At 44.5% G+C, this 12,608-nt stretch overlaps 1 protein-coding gene across 3 annotated transcripts in view; it reads right to left on the reverse strand.

Moving 5' to 3' along the window:
* LOC139408582 (splicing factor, suppressor of white-apricot homolog) overlaps window positions 1-12,608 on the reverse strand; it is a 132,116-nt gene that overhangs the window by 5,114 nt on the left and 114,394 nt on the right. For all 3 annotated transcript variants that reach the window (XM_071152646.1, XM_071152645.1, XM_071152647.1), the window contains exon 17: window positions 9,696-9,768. In XM_071152646.1, the coding sequence (XP_071008747.1) occupies window positions 9,696-9,768 (73 nt within the window). The remainder of the gene's footprint in view (window positions 1-9,695; window positions 9,769-12,608) is intronic.

Genomic DNA, 12,608 nt, shown 5'->3' on the forward strand with positions numbered 1-12,608 from the left:
AAGGGAAGAGAAAGGGGTAGAAAGAAGGGAATAGAGGGGTAGAAAGAAGGGAAGAGAGGGGTAGAAAGAAGGGAAGAGAGGGGTAGAAAGAAGGGAAGAGAGAGGGGTAGATAGAAGGGAAGAGAGAAGGGGTAGAGAGAAGGGAAGAGAGAGGGGTAGAAAGAAGGGAAGAGAGGGGTAGAGAGAAGGGTACAGAAAGGGGTAGAAAGAAGGGAAGAGAGAAGGGTAGAGAGAAGGGAAGAGAAAGGGGTAGAAAGAAGGGAAGAGAAAGGGGTAGAAAGAAGGGAAGAGAAAGGGGTAGAGAGAAGGGAAGAGAAAGGGGTAGAGAGAAGGGAAGAGAGAAGGGTAGAAAGAAGGGAAGAGAGAAGGGTAGAGAGGAGGGAAGAGAGAAGGGTAGCGAGAAGGGAAGAGAAAGGGGTAGAAAGAAGGGAAGAGAAAGGAGTAGAAAGAAGGGAAGAGAGAAGGGTAGAGAGAAGGGTTGAAAGAAGGGAAGAAAGAAGGGAAGAGAGAAGGGTAGAGAGAAGGGAAGAGAGAAGGGAAGAGAGAAGGGTAGAGAGGAGGGAAGAGAGGAGGGAAGAGAGAAGGGTAGAAAGAAGGGAAGAGAGAAGGGTAGAGAGGAGGGAAGAGAGAAGGGTAGCGAGAAGGGAAGAGAAAGGGGTAGAAAGAAGGGAAGAGAGAAGGGTAGCGAGGGGTAGAGAGAAGGGAAGAGAGAAGGGTAGAGAAAGGAGTAGAAAGAAGGGAAGAGAGAAGGGTAGAGAAAGGGGTAGAAAGAAGGGTAGAGAGAAGGGTAGAAAGAAGGGAAGAGAGAAGGGTAGAGAGAAGGGAAGAGAAAGGGGTAGAGAGAAGGGTAGAGAGAAGGGTAGAGAGAAGGGTAGAGAAAGGGGTAGAGCGAAGGGAAGAGAAAGGGGTAGAAAGAAGGGAAGAGAGGGGTAGAAAGAAGGGAAGAGAAAGGAGTAGAAAGAAGGGAAGAGAGAAGGGTAGAGAGAAAGGAAGAGAGAGGGGTAGAGAGATGGGAAGAGAGGGGTAGAGAGAAGGGAAGAGAAAGGGGTAGAGAGAAGGGAAGAGAAAGGGGTAGAAAGAAGGGGAGAGAGGGGAAGAGAGAGGGATAGAGAGAAGGGAAGAGGGGGAGAGTGAGAGAGATGAGAGGAAAGATGGAAACCGACACAGAGGGAGGGAGAAAGAGGACAGTGAGTGAGTGTGCCATATAAAATACCAATAATGAGGAAAAGAGGAAATATGGCATGGTTAAGAAACCTACAGTCCTATATTCTGTCTACTCTCTCAGAGAGCCTCTCCACCATCACAATTCAACACAAATACAAATCTTCCTCCCTCCCTGGGTTATCTTTCAACCAGGACAGCTTAATATATTCCTGGCTATTTATGACAGTAGGCTATAGGACAGCTTATAGGACAGCTATAGGACACCTCCCTGCAATAGAAGGCCATCAGATCCACTCCTAGTTAGGCAAGCAGTCCCAATCTGAACACAGTCCAACCTGGAGATTATACACCAAGTAGGAGACATATGAAATCTTTCAGCGTGAGCCGCTGAATAAGCCGCTTGTCATACAAGTTTCTCCTTGCTCAGGTCTGACGTGGGGAGTTATTGCATATCACTACTCTTCCTTCTCCTCTCCCGCTGTTCTCTTCCTTCTCCTCCATCATGAGTGAGCAAGCAAGAGCACACACACACGTACAGAAAACAAAGGCGAATACGCATGCACACACAAACACAGAGACCAACAGAGACACACAGTGAGGGATAAATGTGAGTGAAAGCAGTGGTGGTGATCAGGGTCCTTGAAGAGAGTACAGCCTGACCACAGTGACCTCCACGCGGTCGTAAAAACAGCAGGAAGGAGGAGCAGGATTACCACAGCAAATTGAGGCAAAAGGTATAACAAGATGGCGGTATGGATAATGGAGTTAATGTTTGAGTAGATGATGTGAGACTGGGGCTTTAAACAAGGCTGGTACTGAAGCCTCCACAGATGCTGCTTTATTCAGGTGAGAAATTGATGAAAGAGGGGGAGGGGGTGTTTTAAGTACTATATGTGTGAGTGTGATTGAGAAAGCAGGAAAGTGTCAAAGACAGGCGTATGACTCAGAGAGTGTGTGTGAGGGAACGTGTAAAGGTGGAGAGGGAGCGTGACATGTACTTGAGCGTGACAGAAAATGCTTCTAACGTCCAAACAAATTCATTCTAAATATTTGTAAGCATTGTCATCCTCCCCAAGCCATAAGACTGCTAAATAGTTAACCAATAGCTACCCGGAATAACTGCACCGACCCTCTTTGCACCAACTCTTTTGATTCACATAAGCTGCTGCTACTGTTTATCATCTATCCTGTTGCCAAGTCACTTTATCCCTACCTATATGTACATATCTACCTCCTCGTACCACGGCACATCGACTCGGTACTGGTACTCCGTGTATAGAGCCAAGTTATCGTTACTCATTGTGTATTTATTATTGTGTTATTATTTTTCTATTATTTCTCTATTTTCTTTCTCTCTGCATTGTTGGGAAGGACCCGTAAATAAGCATTTCACTGTTAGTCTACACCTGTTGCTACAAAACATGTGGCAAGTGGAACCGGAGTGCCAAGTCGAGGAAAAAAAGGCTTCTCAACAGTTTTTACCCCCAAGCCATAAGACTCCTGAACAGGTAATCAAATGGCTACCCGGACTATTTGCATTGTGTGCCACCCCCAACCCCTCTTTTTACGCTGCTGCTACTCTGTTTATCATATATGCATATTCACTTGAACTATACATTCATGTACATACTACCTCAAATTGGGCCGACCAACCAGTGCTCCTGCACATTGGCTAACCGGGCTATCTGCATTATGTCCCACCCACCACCCGCCAACCCCTCTTTTACTCTACTGCTACTCTCTGTTCAACATATATGCATAGTCACTTTAACCATACAGTGGGGCAAAAAAGTATTTAGTCAGCCACCAATTGTGCAAGTTCTCCCACTTAAAAAGATGAGAGGCCTGTAATTTTCATCATAGGTACACTTCAACTATGACAGACAAAATGAGAGAAAAAAATCCAGAAAATCAAATTGTAGCATTTTTAATGAATTTATTTGCAAATTATGGTGGAAAATAAGTATTTGGTCACCTACAAACAAGCAAGATTTCTGGCTCTCACAGACCTGTAACAACTTCTTTAAGAGGCTCCTCTGTCCTCCACTCGTTACCTGTATTAATGGCACCTGTTTGAACTTGTTATCAGTATAAAAGACACCTGTCCACAACCTCAAACAGTCACACTCCAAACTCCACTATGGCCAAGACCAAAGAGCTGTCAAAGGACACTGAAGACTGAATCTGCAATAGGTAAGCAGCTTGGTTTGAAGAAATCAACTGTGGGAGCAATTATTAGGAAATGGAAGACATACAAGACCACTGATAATCTCCCTCGATCGGGGGCTCCACGCAAGATCTCACCCCGTGGGGTCAAAATTATCACAAGAACGGTGAGCAAAAATCCCAGAACCACACGGGGGGACCTAGTGAATGACCTGCAGAGAGCTGGGACCAAAGTAACAAAGCCTACCATCAGTAACACATTACGCCGCCAGGGACTCAAATCCTGCAGTGCCAGACGTGTCCCCCTGCTTAAGCTAGTACATGTCCAGGCCCGTCTGAAGTTTGCTAGAGAGCATTTGGATGATCCAGAAGAAGATTGGGAGAATGTCATATGGTCAGATGAAACCAAAATATAACGTTTTGGTAAAAACTCAACTCATCGTGTTTGGAGGACAAAGAATGCTGAGTTGCATCCAAAGAACACCATACCCACTGTGAAGCATGGGGGTGGAAACATCATGCTTTGGGGCTGTTTTTCTGCAAAGGGACCAGGATGACTGATCCGTGTAAAGGAAAGAATGAATGGGACCATGTATTGTAAGATTTTGAGTGAAAACCTCCTTCCATCAGCAAGGGCATTGAAGATGAAACGTGGCTGGGTCTTTCAGCATGACAATGATCCCAAACACACTGCCCGGGCAACGAAGGAGTAGCTTCGTAAGAAGCATTTCAAGGTCCTGGAGTGGCCTAGCCAGTCTCCAGATCTCAACCCCATAGAAAATCTTTGGAGGGAGTTGAAAGTCTGTGTTGCCCAGCAACAGCCCCAAAACATCACTGCTCTAGAGGAGATCTGCATGGAGGAATGGGCCAAAATACCAGCAATAGTGTGTGAAAACCTTGTGAAGACTTACAGAAAACGTTTGACCTCTGTCATTGCCAACACAGGGTATATAACAAAGTATTGAGATGTACCTATGGTGAAAATGACAGGCCTCTCATCTTTTTAAGTGGGAGAACTTGCACAATTGGTGGCTGACTAAATACTTTTTTTGCCCCACTGTATCTACATGTACATACTACCTCAATCAACCTGACTACCTGGTGTCTGTATGTATCCTCACTACTTTAATAGCATCGCTACTGTATATAGACTGTCTTTTTACTGTTTTATTTATTTACCTACCTATTGTTCACCTAATACTTTTTGCACTATTGGTTAGAGCCTGTAAGTAAGCATTTCACTGTTGTATTCGGCGCACGTGATTTGATTTCATTCATTTATGAGAGCAGGGAGAATGAATGAACACGCTCCATAAGCAGAATGAGTGAGAGAGAGGAGGAAAGTTCATCATGAGCCTGGGGATGAGTGAGTGAGAGGAGGAAAGTTGATCATGAGCCTGGGGATGAGTGAGAGAGAGAGAGGAGGAAAGTTCATCATGAGTCTGGGGATGAGTGAGAGAGAGGAGGAAAGTTCATCATGAGCCTGGGGATGAGTGAGCGAGAGGAGGAAAGTTGATCATGAGCCTGGGGATGAGTGAGAGAGGAGGAAAGTTGATCATGAGCCTGGGGATGAGTGAGAGAGGAGGAAAGTTGATCATGAGCCTGGGGATGAGTGAGAGAGGAGGAAAGTTGATCATGAGCCTGGGGATGAGTGAGAGAGGAGGAATGTTCATCGTGAGTCTGGGGATGAGTGAGAGAGAGGAGGAAAGTTCATCATGAGCCTGGGGATGAGTGAGTGAGAGGAGGAAAGTTCATCATGAGACTGGGGATGAGTGAGTGAGAGGAGGAAAGTTCATCATGAGCCTGGGGATGAGTGAGTGAGAGGAGGAAAGTTCATCATGAGCCTGGGGATGAGTGAGCGAGAGGAGAAAAGTTCATCATGAGCCTGGGGATGAGTGAGTGAGAGGAGGAAAGTTCATCATGAGCCTGGGGATGAGTGAGCGAGAGGAGGAAAGTTCATCATGAGCCTGGGGATGAGTGAGTGAGAGGATGAAAGTTCATCATGAGCCTGGGGATGAGTGAGTGAGAGGAGGAAAGTTCATCATGAGCCTGGGGATGAGTGAGTGAGAGGAGGAAAGTTCATAATGAGCCTGGGGATGAGTGAGTGAGTGAGAGGGGGAAAGGAGAGCAGTAGGAGAGAAGGCAGACGAGGCAAGCCCCTGGAGGAGACTGGCAAGAGGACGAGGAGATGTGGGGGGGCAGAAAACAAGAGGTCACAATACAGTATCCAGGATGAGAGGAGGATGAGTGGCCTGGATTTCAGAGCCATGGGAAAGAAAAAGAGGAAGAGTAGAAAGGATGCTGACAGTGTCTTCAGTTTCGATTCTTTACCAAGGCCACTCCATTGAATCGCACATGTAAAGGTTCTATCCTCGATCCATGTCACATTCTGTCTGTCTGTCCATTTCTACAGGTCTGTATGTTAGTCTCCTCTAATTCTGTCTGTCTGTACATCTCTACAGGTCTGTATGTTAGTATCCTCTAATTCTGTCTGTCTGTCCATCTCTACAGGTCTGTATGTTAGTATCCTCTAATTCTGTCTGTCTGTCCATCTCTACAGGTCTGTATGTTAGTCTCCTCTAATTCTGTCTGTCTGTCCATCTCTACAGGTCTGTATGTTAGACTCCTCTAATTCTGTCTGTCTGTCCAGCTCTGTCAGTCAGTCTATCACTGTTAGTGTTCGTCTGTCGGTCGGTCTGACGGTCGGTCTGTCTTCTCTACCAGTCTCCCTGCGCGTGATGCTCCAACAAAACCCTCTTTGCAGCTCAAACTCCTGACTGCAGACCAGAATAATACCCTGCCAGTGAGGGAACAGGGAACGGTCCGTGCCCTCTCCCTCTCTCCCCTAAAAACACAACCCAACCCCCAGCCATTCGTCACCTGTCAGCCAGCCCCCGTAATGAAGGAAAAACAAAGCTCAAAACTCAGGCCAAAATGCTAATTCTAATGAAAAAAGTGCATTAGATTTCTCTGAGTGCATCATCATGAATCAAATCTTTACGCTGATGGGGCTGGCTTTAAAGTTCATTAAGTGGCCAGGGACTATATACTGTATGTCTGAATCAGAACATCTGCATAGCGGGGTAATGGTCTATTCAATCAGAGATGGCTGGGTGTATACCTTGGATCTTCCTCATGGGTTGAGTCTCAAATGGCACCCTATTTTGTAGAAAGTACACTACTTTTGACCAGAACCCATAGACATTTGTGACACACTCATGGCCTGTACAGAGCAGGGCCGGGTGAAGGATTCAATCACTCTCTCTCATGCCCTCCTTTCCCCCTTCCTCACCTCTTTCCCTGACCCCCTCTTTCCCTAAATCACACTCTATTCATATGACCTAAGCCAATCTCTCATTCTCCCTTTTCTGAACCCCCCCCCCCCCCCCCCATTCCCGCCTTCTCTTTCTACAACCTACCCCATTCTCTCTCCCTACGGCTTGCTCTATCTGTGAATGTCTTGATCTTTGACGGTGGGCTGGTTTCCATACTACACAGGCCTCTCTGCCTCAGCCCAAGTCTGTTCCAGGTAAGTCTCTCCTCTTCTCTCTCTGAACCCCTATGAAGGTGCTCATCCTGGGCCAACTGGCTGGCTTCATAAAGGGGTCTGGTTGTAGTCAGAGGGCTATCAGATGGGGCTCTTTATCAGACTCAAGACAGATACAGAACATCAAATGGAGAGAGGACAGGGGCTTCTAAAGGTGCCCTGTTAAGGTATGGCTTAGTGATATACGGCAAGAAAGACATTAGAGTAATTGGAGAATGAATGCTATCAAAGCCTGAAAGTAAGACATCAAATAAACCATAGAGCAAACGGAAAGATTACATATGAATTTACAACAGGTTTGAGGTAGTTAAAAGATGCCGCCTGAGGAAGCAGCGTTTTTAACATTAAGTTGAAACGCATTGGGTTTAAACCCCCAGCTGTGATTTAAGCTTTTAAGTTATTTCAAACGTATGGTTTTACAACTCCAATCTCTCTCTCTAATGGTCTACTTTACATTATGGCTTCCCTCATAGATCTCATATAACAACCTCCCTATTCCTGACTCATAGCCCTGTTGGTGAACAGGCAGTGTGATCCTACCCTAGACGAGAACCTCTCTCTCTCCAACCCAACAGCTTACCAGAGGAGTGACTAGTAGAGGGGGTGATTGCGTAATATGTTAAAGTCAGGACTTTCGGGGAAGAGTTGATCCTCTTTTTCTCTCTTCTGGAGATGAAAGCCTCTGTAATGTAAACTAGCTCTCCTCAGCTGTCAGCTGCTGCTGCGCACATAAAGTCACGAGAGAGATGAGAGAGCCAGAAACACCAGAACAGGGAAATAAACACAACAAATAAAACGCCTATGTGCACATTACTGAACACAGAGGAGGAATGTTAAATGTAAAATCTGACCTGAGTTCAGAGATCAGCTGCTCTGAGCCCACAGAGATTGAAGATAGAAATGATGTAATCTGTGCTGGGATCAGTGTCCTGAAATCTCTGAGCTGTGTGTTCTGTATAATGCTGCTGCCACAAGGGCCGACTATCCTTGGAACCACAGTCCCTGTGTACATCCCAGCTAACAATGAGCTGATTCTGAACTGCTGTGCTTTGTGCACATGTCATAATGAGAGATATGGAGTACCTGTACAACACCCTACTGTAATGTGCTTTATGGAATACATGCTAGGACATCTGGGCCTGTATTCACAAAGTGTCTCAGAATAGGAATGCTGATCTAGGATCAGTTCTACCTTTAAGATCCTAATGAATATCAAATCAAATGTATTTATATAGCCCTTCTTACATCAGCTGATATCTCAAAGTGCTGTACAGAAACCCAGCCTAAAACCCCAAACAGTAAGCAATGCAGGTGTAGAAGCACGGTGGCTAGGAAAAACTCCCTAGAAAGGACAAAACCTAGGAAGAACCCTAGAGAGGAACCAGGCTATGAGGGGTGGCCAGTCCTTTTCTGGCTGTGCCGGGTGGAGATTATAACAGAACATGGTCAAGATGTTCAAATGTTCATAAATGACCAGCATGGTCAAATAATAATAATCACAGTAGTTGTCGAGGGTGCAACAGGTCAGCACCTCAGGAGTAAATGTCAGTTGGCTTTTCATAGCCGATCATTAAGAGTATCTCTACCGCTCCGGCTGTCTCTAGAGAGTTGAAAACAGCAGGTCTGGGACAGGTAGCATATAAGATTATATGGACAGGGGAGTCCTCATCCTAGATCAGAACTCATACTCTGTCATACTTTGTGAATATGGGCCCATGTTAATATACATACAGTGCATTCGGAAAGTATTCAGACCCCTTAACTTTTTCCACATTTTGTTAGGTTACAGCCTTATTTTAAAACTGATTAAATAGTTTTTCCCCTCATCAATCTACACACAATTCCCCATAATGACAAAGAACCCCCCCCCCTGAAATATCACATTAACATAAGTATTCAGACCCTTTACTCAGTACTTTGCTGAAGCACCTTTGACAGCATCAAGTCTTCTTGGGCATGACATTACAAGCTTGGCACACCTGTATTTGGGGAGTTTCTCCCATTCTTCTCCGAAGATCATCTCAAGCTCTGTCAGATTGGATGGAGAGCATTGCCACACAGCTATTTCTAGGTCTCTTCAGAGATGTTCGATTGGGTTCAAGTCTGGGATCTAGGTGGGCCACTCAATGACATTGAGACTTGTCTTGGCTGTGTGCTTAGGGTCATTGTCCTGTTGGAAGGTGAACCTTCATCAAGGATCTCTCTGTACTTTGCTCCGTTCATCTTTGCCTCGATCCGGACTAGTCTCCCAGTCCCTGCCACTGAAAAACATCCCCAGAGCATGATGCTGGCACCACCATGCTTCACTGTAGGGATGGTGTCAGGTTTCCTCCAGATGTGACGCTTGGCATTCAGGCCAAAAAGTTAAATCCTGGTTTCATCAGACCAGAGAATCTTTCTTGGGGACCTTCAATGCTGCAGACATTTTTTGACACCCTTCCCCAGATCTGTGCCTCGACACAATCCTGTCTCGGAGCTCTACAGACAATTCTTTCGACTTCATGGCTTGGGTTTTGCTCTGACATGCACTGTCAACTGTGGGACCTTATATAGACACGTGTGTGCCTTTCCAAATCATGTCCAATCAATACTTACGTAAATAAGGTATTTCTTTGTTTTATTTTTAATACATTTGCCTATGTTTCTACAAACCTGTTTTAGCTTTGTCTTTATGGGGTATTATGTGTAGATTGCTGAGGAAAAAAAAAAAGTAATACATTTTTAGATTAAGGCTGTAACATAACAAAATGTGGAAAAAGTCAAGGGGTCTGAATACTTTCCGAAGGCACTGTACAGTGAGACAGTGAAGAAGAGGTACCTGAGTGATTTTGGACTGCATGGAGGAGACATTGGCTGAGGGAACTTGGTTATCTTTCTCCTGTGAGCCGTCCCTAAAGAGAGAGGGAGAGAGCGAGAGAGAGACACAGGTAGAGAGAGAGAGAGAGACAGACAGACGAGGAGACAGACGGGGAGGGAGGGGGGAGAGACAGACGGAGGGAGACAGGGGGTGGGGGGAGAGAGAGGGGGAGAGAAAAATAGTTAGAAGGGTTAATAGAGAGAGAGGGAGATAGAGAGAAAAGAGAGCGAGAATAAAGTGAGAGGGAGTTTAGTGGCTGGGAGGGATGGAGACAGGGCCTCATGTTAACACCTGTCACCTGTGGGTACATTTTGTCAATGATGAATAAGATGTCTATTTCACCAGCCATGTTGGCAGGTGGTCAGGGCTCCGCAGTGAGAGCATTTCACTTGCATTTGTGTTTTTCTATGTTTCATGTAAAACGTTTTCAGTGTAAATGTAAATGAATAAAATCAGATAAAAAGTGTGTAGACAAGATAATGGACATAGGGCTGACCCCATTTATTCAACTGGTTGATTGTTTGGTTGATAGGCTGTTGGTCGACCAAGATTCTTTTTTTGTCGAGCAGTAGCAAATATATATCGTACCAGCCAAAGGTTTGGACACCAACTCATTCCAGGGTTTTTCATTATTTTTTACATTGTAGAACAATAGTGAAGTGATCAACATTCTGAAATAACACATATGGAATCATGTAGTAAGCAAAAAAGTAAAAAAAAAAAAAAAAAAAGGCACTCTTGGCGTTTTCTCAACCAGCTTCATGAGGTAGTCACCTGGAATGCATTTCAATTAACAGGTGTGCCTTGTGAAAAGTCAATCTGTGGAATTTCTTTCCTTCTTAATGTGTTTGAGCCAATCAGTTGTGGTTGTGAAAAGGTAGGGGTGGTATACAGAAGATAGCCCTATTTGGTAAAAGACTAAGTCCATAATATGGCAAAAACAGCTCAAATGAGCAGAGAGAAATGACAGGCCATCATTACTTTAAGACATGAAGGCCAGTCAATCCAGAAAATGTCAAGAACTTTCAAAGTTTCTTCAAGTGCAGTTGCAAAAACCATCAAGCGCTATGATGAAACTGGCTCTTATGAGAAACGCCACAGGAAAAGAAGACCCTGAGTTACCTCTGCTGCAGAGGACAAGTTCATTATAGTTAACTGCACCTCAGATTTCAGACCAAATAAATGTTTCACAGAGTTCAAGCAAAATACACATCTCAACATCAACTGTTCAGAGAAGACTGCGTGAATCAGGCCTTCATGGTCGAATTTCTGCGAATAAACCACTACTAAAGGACACCAATAATAAGAAGAGACTTGCTTGGGTCAAGAAACATCAGCAATGGGCATTAGACTGGTGGAAATCTGTCCTTTGGTCTGATGAGTCCAAATTTGAGATTTTTGGATCCAACTGCTGTGTCTTTGTGAGAAGCAGAGTAGGTACACAGATTATCTCCGCATGTGTGGTTCCCACCATGAGGCACGGATGAGGTGGTGTGATGGTGCTTTGCTGTTGACACGGTCTGTGATTTATTTAGAATTCAAGGCACACTTAACCAGCATGGCTACCACAGAATTCTGCAGCGATATGCCATCCCATCTGGTTTGCGGGACTATGTGGGACTATGGGACTATCATTTGTTTTTCAACAGGACAATGACCCAAAACACACCACCAGGCTGTGTAAGGGCTATTTGACCAAGAGGGAGAATGATGCTGCTGCATCAGTTGACCTGGTCTCCTCAATCACCCGAGCTCAACCCAATTAAAATGGTTTGGGATGAGTTGGACCACAGAGTGAAGGAAAAGCAGCCAACAAGTGCTCAGCATATGTGGGAACCTTCAAGATTGTTGGAAAAGCATTCCTCATGAAGCTGGTTGAGAGAATGTCAAGAGTGTGCAAAGCTGTCATTAAGGCAAAGTGTGGCTACTTTGAAAAATCTGAAATATAAAATATATTTTGATTTGTTTAACACTTTTTTGGTTACTACATGATTCCATTTGTGTTATTTCACAGTTTTGACGTCTTCACTACTATTCTACAATGTAGAAAATAGTAAAAATAAAGGAAAACCGTTGAATGAGTTGGTGTGTCCAAACTTTTGACTGGTACTGTATGTTTATTGCATATTAATTGAATATTGCCAAATGCTCCAGCAAAAAATATTGAGCCCATTTAATGCAACCCTTTCAGTTAATAGACCACAAAGCTGCATACAACTGACCTAAATGTTTGGAAATGATAAGTTTACCTTTTCATCCATAGACTTAAACAGTCCAGTTACACTTGATGTGGTTTATCTCACATCTGAAGGCTGGGAGGAAATTACGACATACCTCAGATTGCTAATATATATTTTGGAGTAATAATTACATAACCAACGCTGTCTAGTAGTACTAGTCCCGTGCGAATAGGTCACGTGCATGTGATGCATACATGTGTCACGTAAAGAGAGCAAGGGTTGAGGGAACGTTTCCCCTAAACAAATGAGGGATTTCAGTAACAGAACTTTTCAGTCAGAAATGGCTATAATTATGTTGCAGATTCACACTTTGATGTTCTGTGGTGGTGCCGTAGCAGGGAGGAGAGACACACAATGGGTGCTAGTCAGTCACTTGCTGTCTTTTATTTTTTTAAACACAGCAAGTCTGATCCCGGAACTTGCACAATCAAATCAATAGCTGGTTGGACTCCCACTAGTCATTTGTGTGTCTTAATTATTTAATCAAACAGTGTGCTTAAAGCATCAGACAAGCTCAGTGAATATACACAATATACAAAAGTATGTGGACAATGTGTTCTCTGGAGTGATGAATCACGCGTCACCATCTGGCAGTCCGACGGACAAATCTGGGTTTGGCAGATGCCAGGAGAAT

The sequence above is a fragment of the Oncorhynchus clarkii genome, chromosome 5 (assembly GCF_045791955.1).
Source record: "Oncorhynchus clarkii lewisi isolate Uvic-CL-2024 chromosome 5, UVic_Ocla_1.0, whole genome shotgun sequence".
Taxonomy (NCBI): Eukaryota; Metazoa; Chordata; class Actinopteri; order Salmoniformes; family Salmonidae; genus Oncorhynchus; species Oncorhynchus clarkii.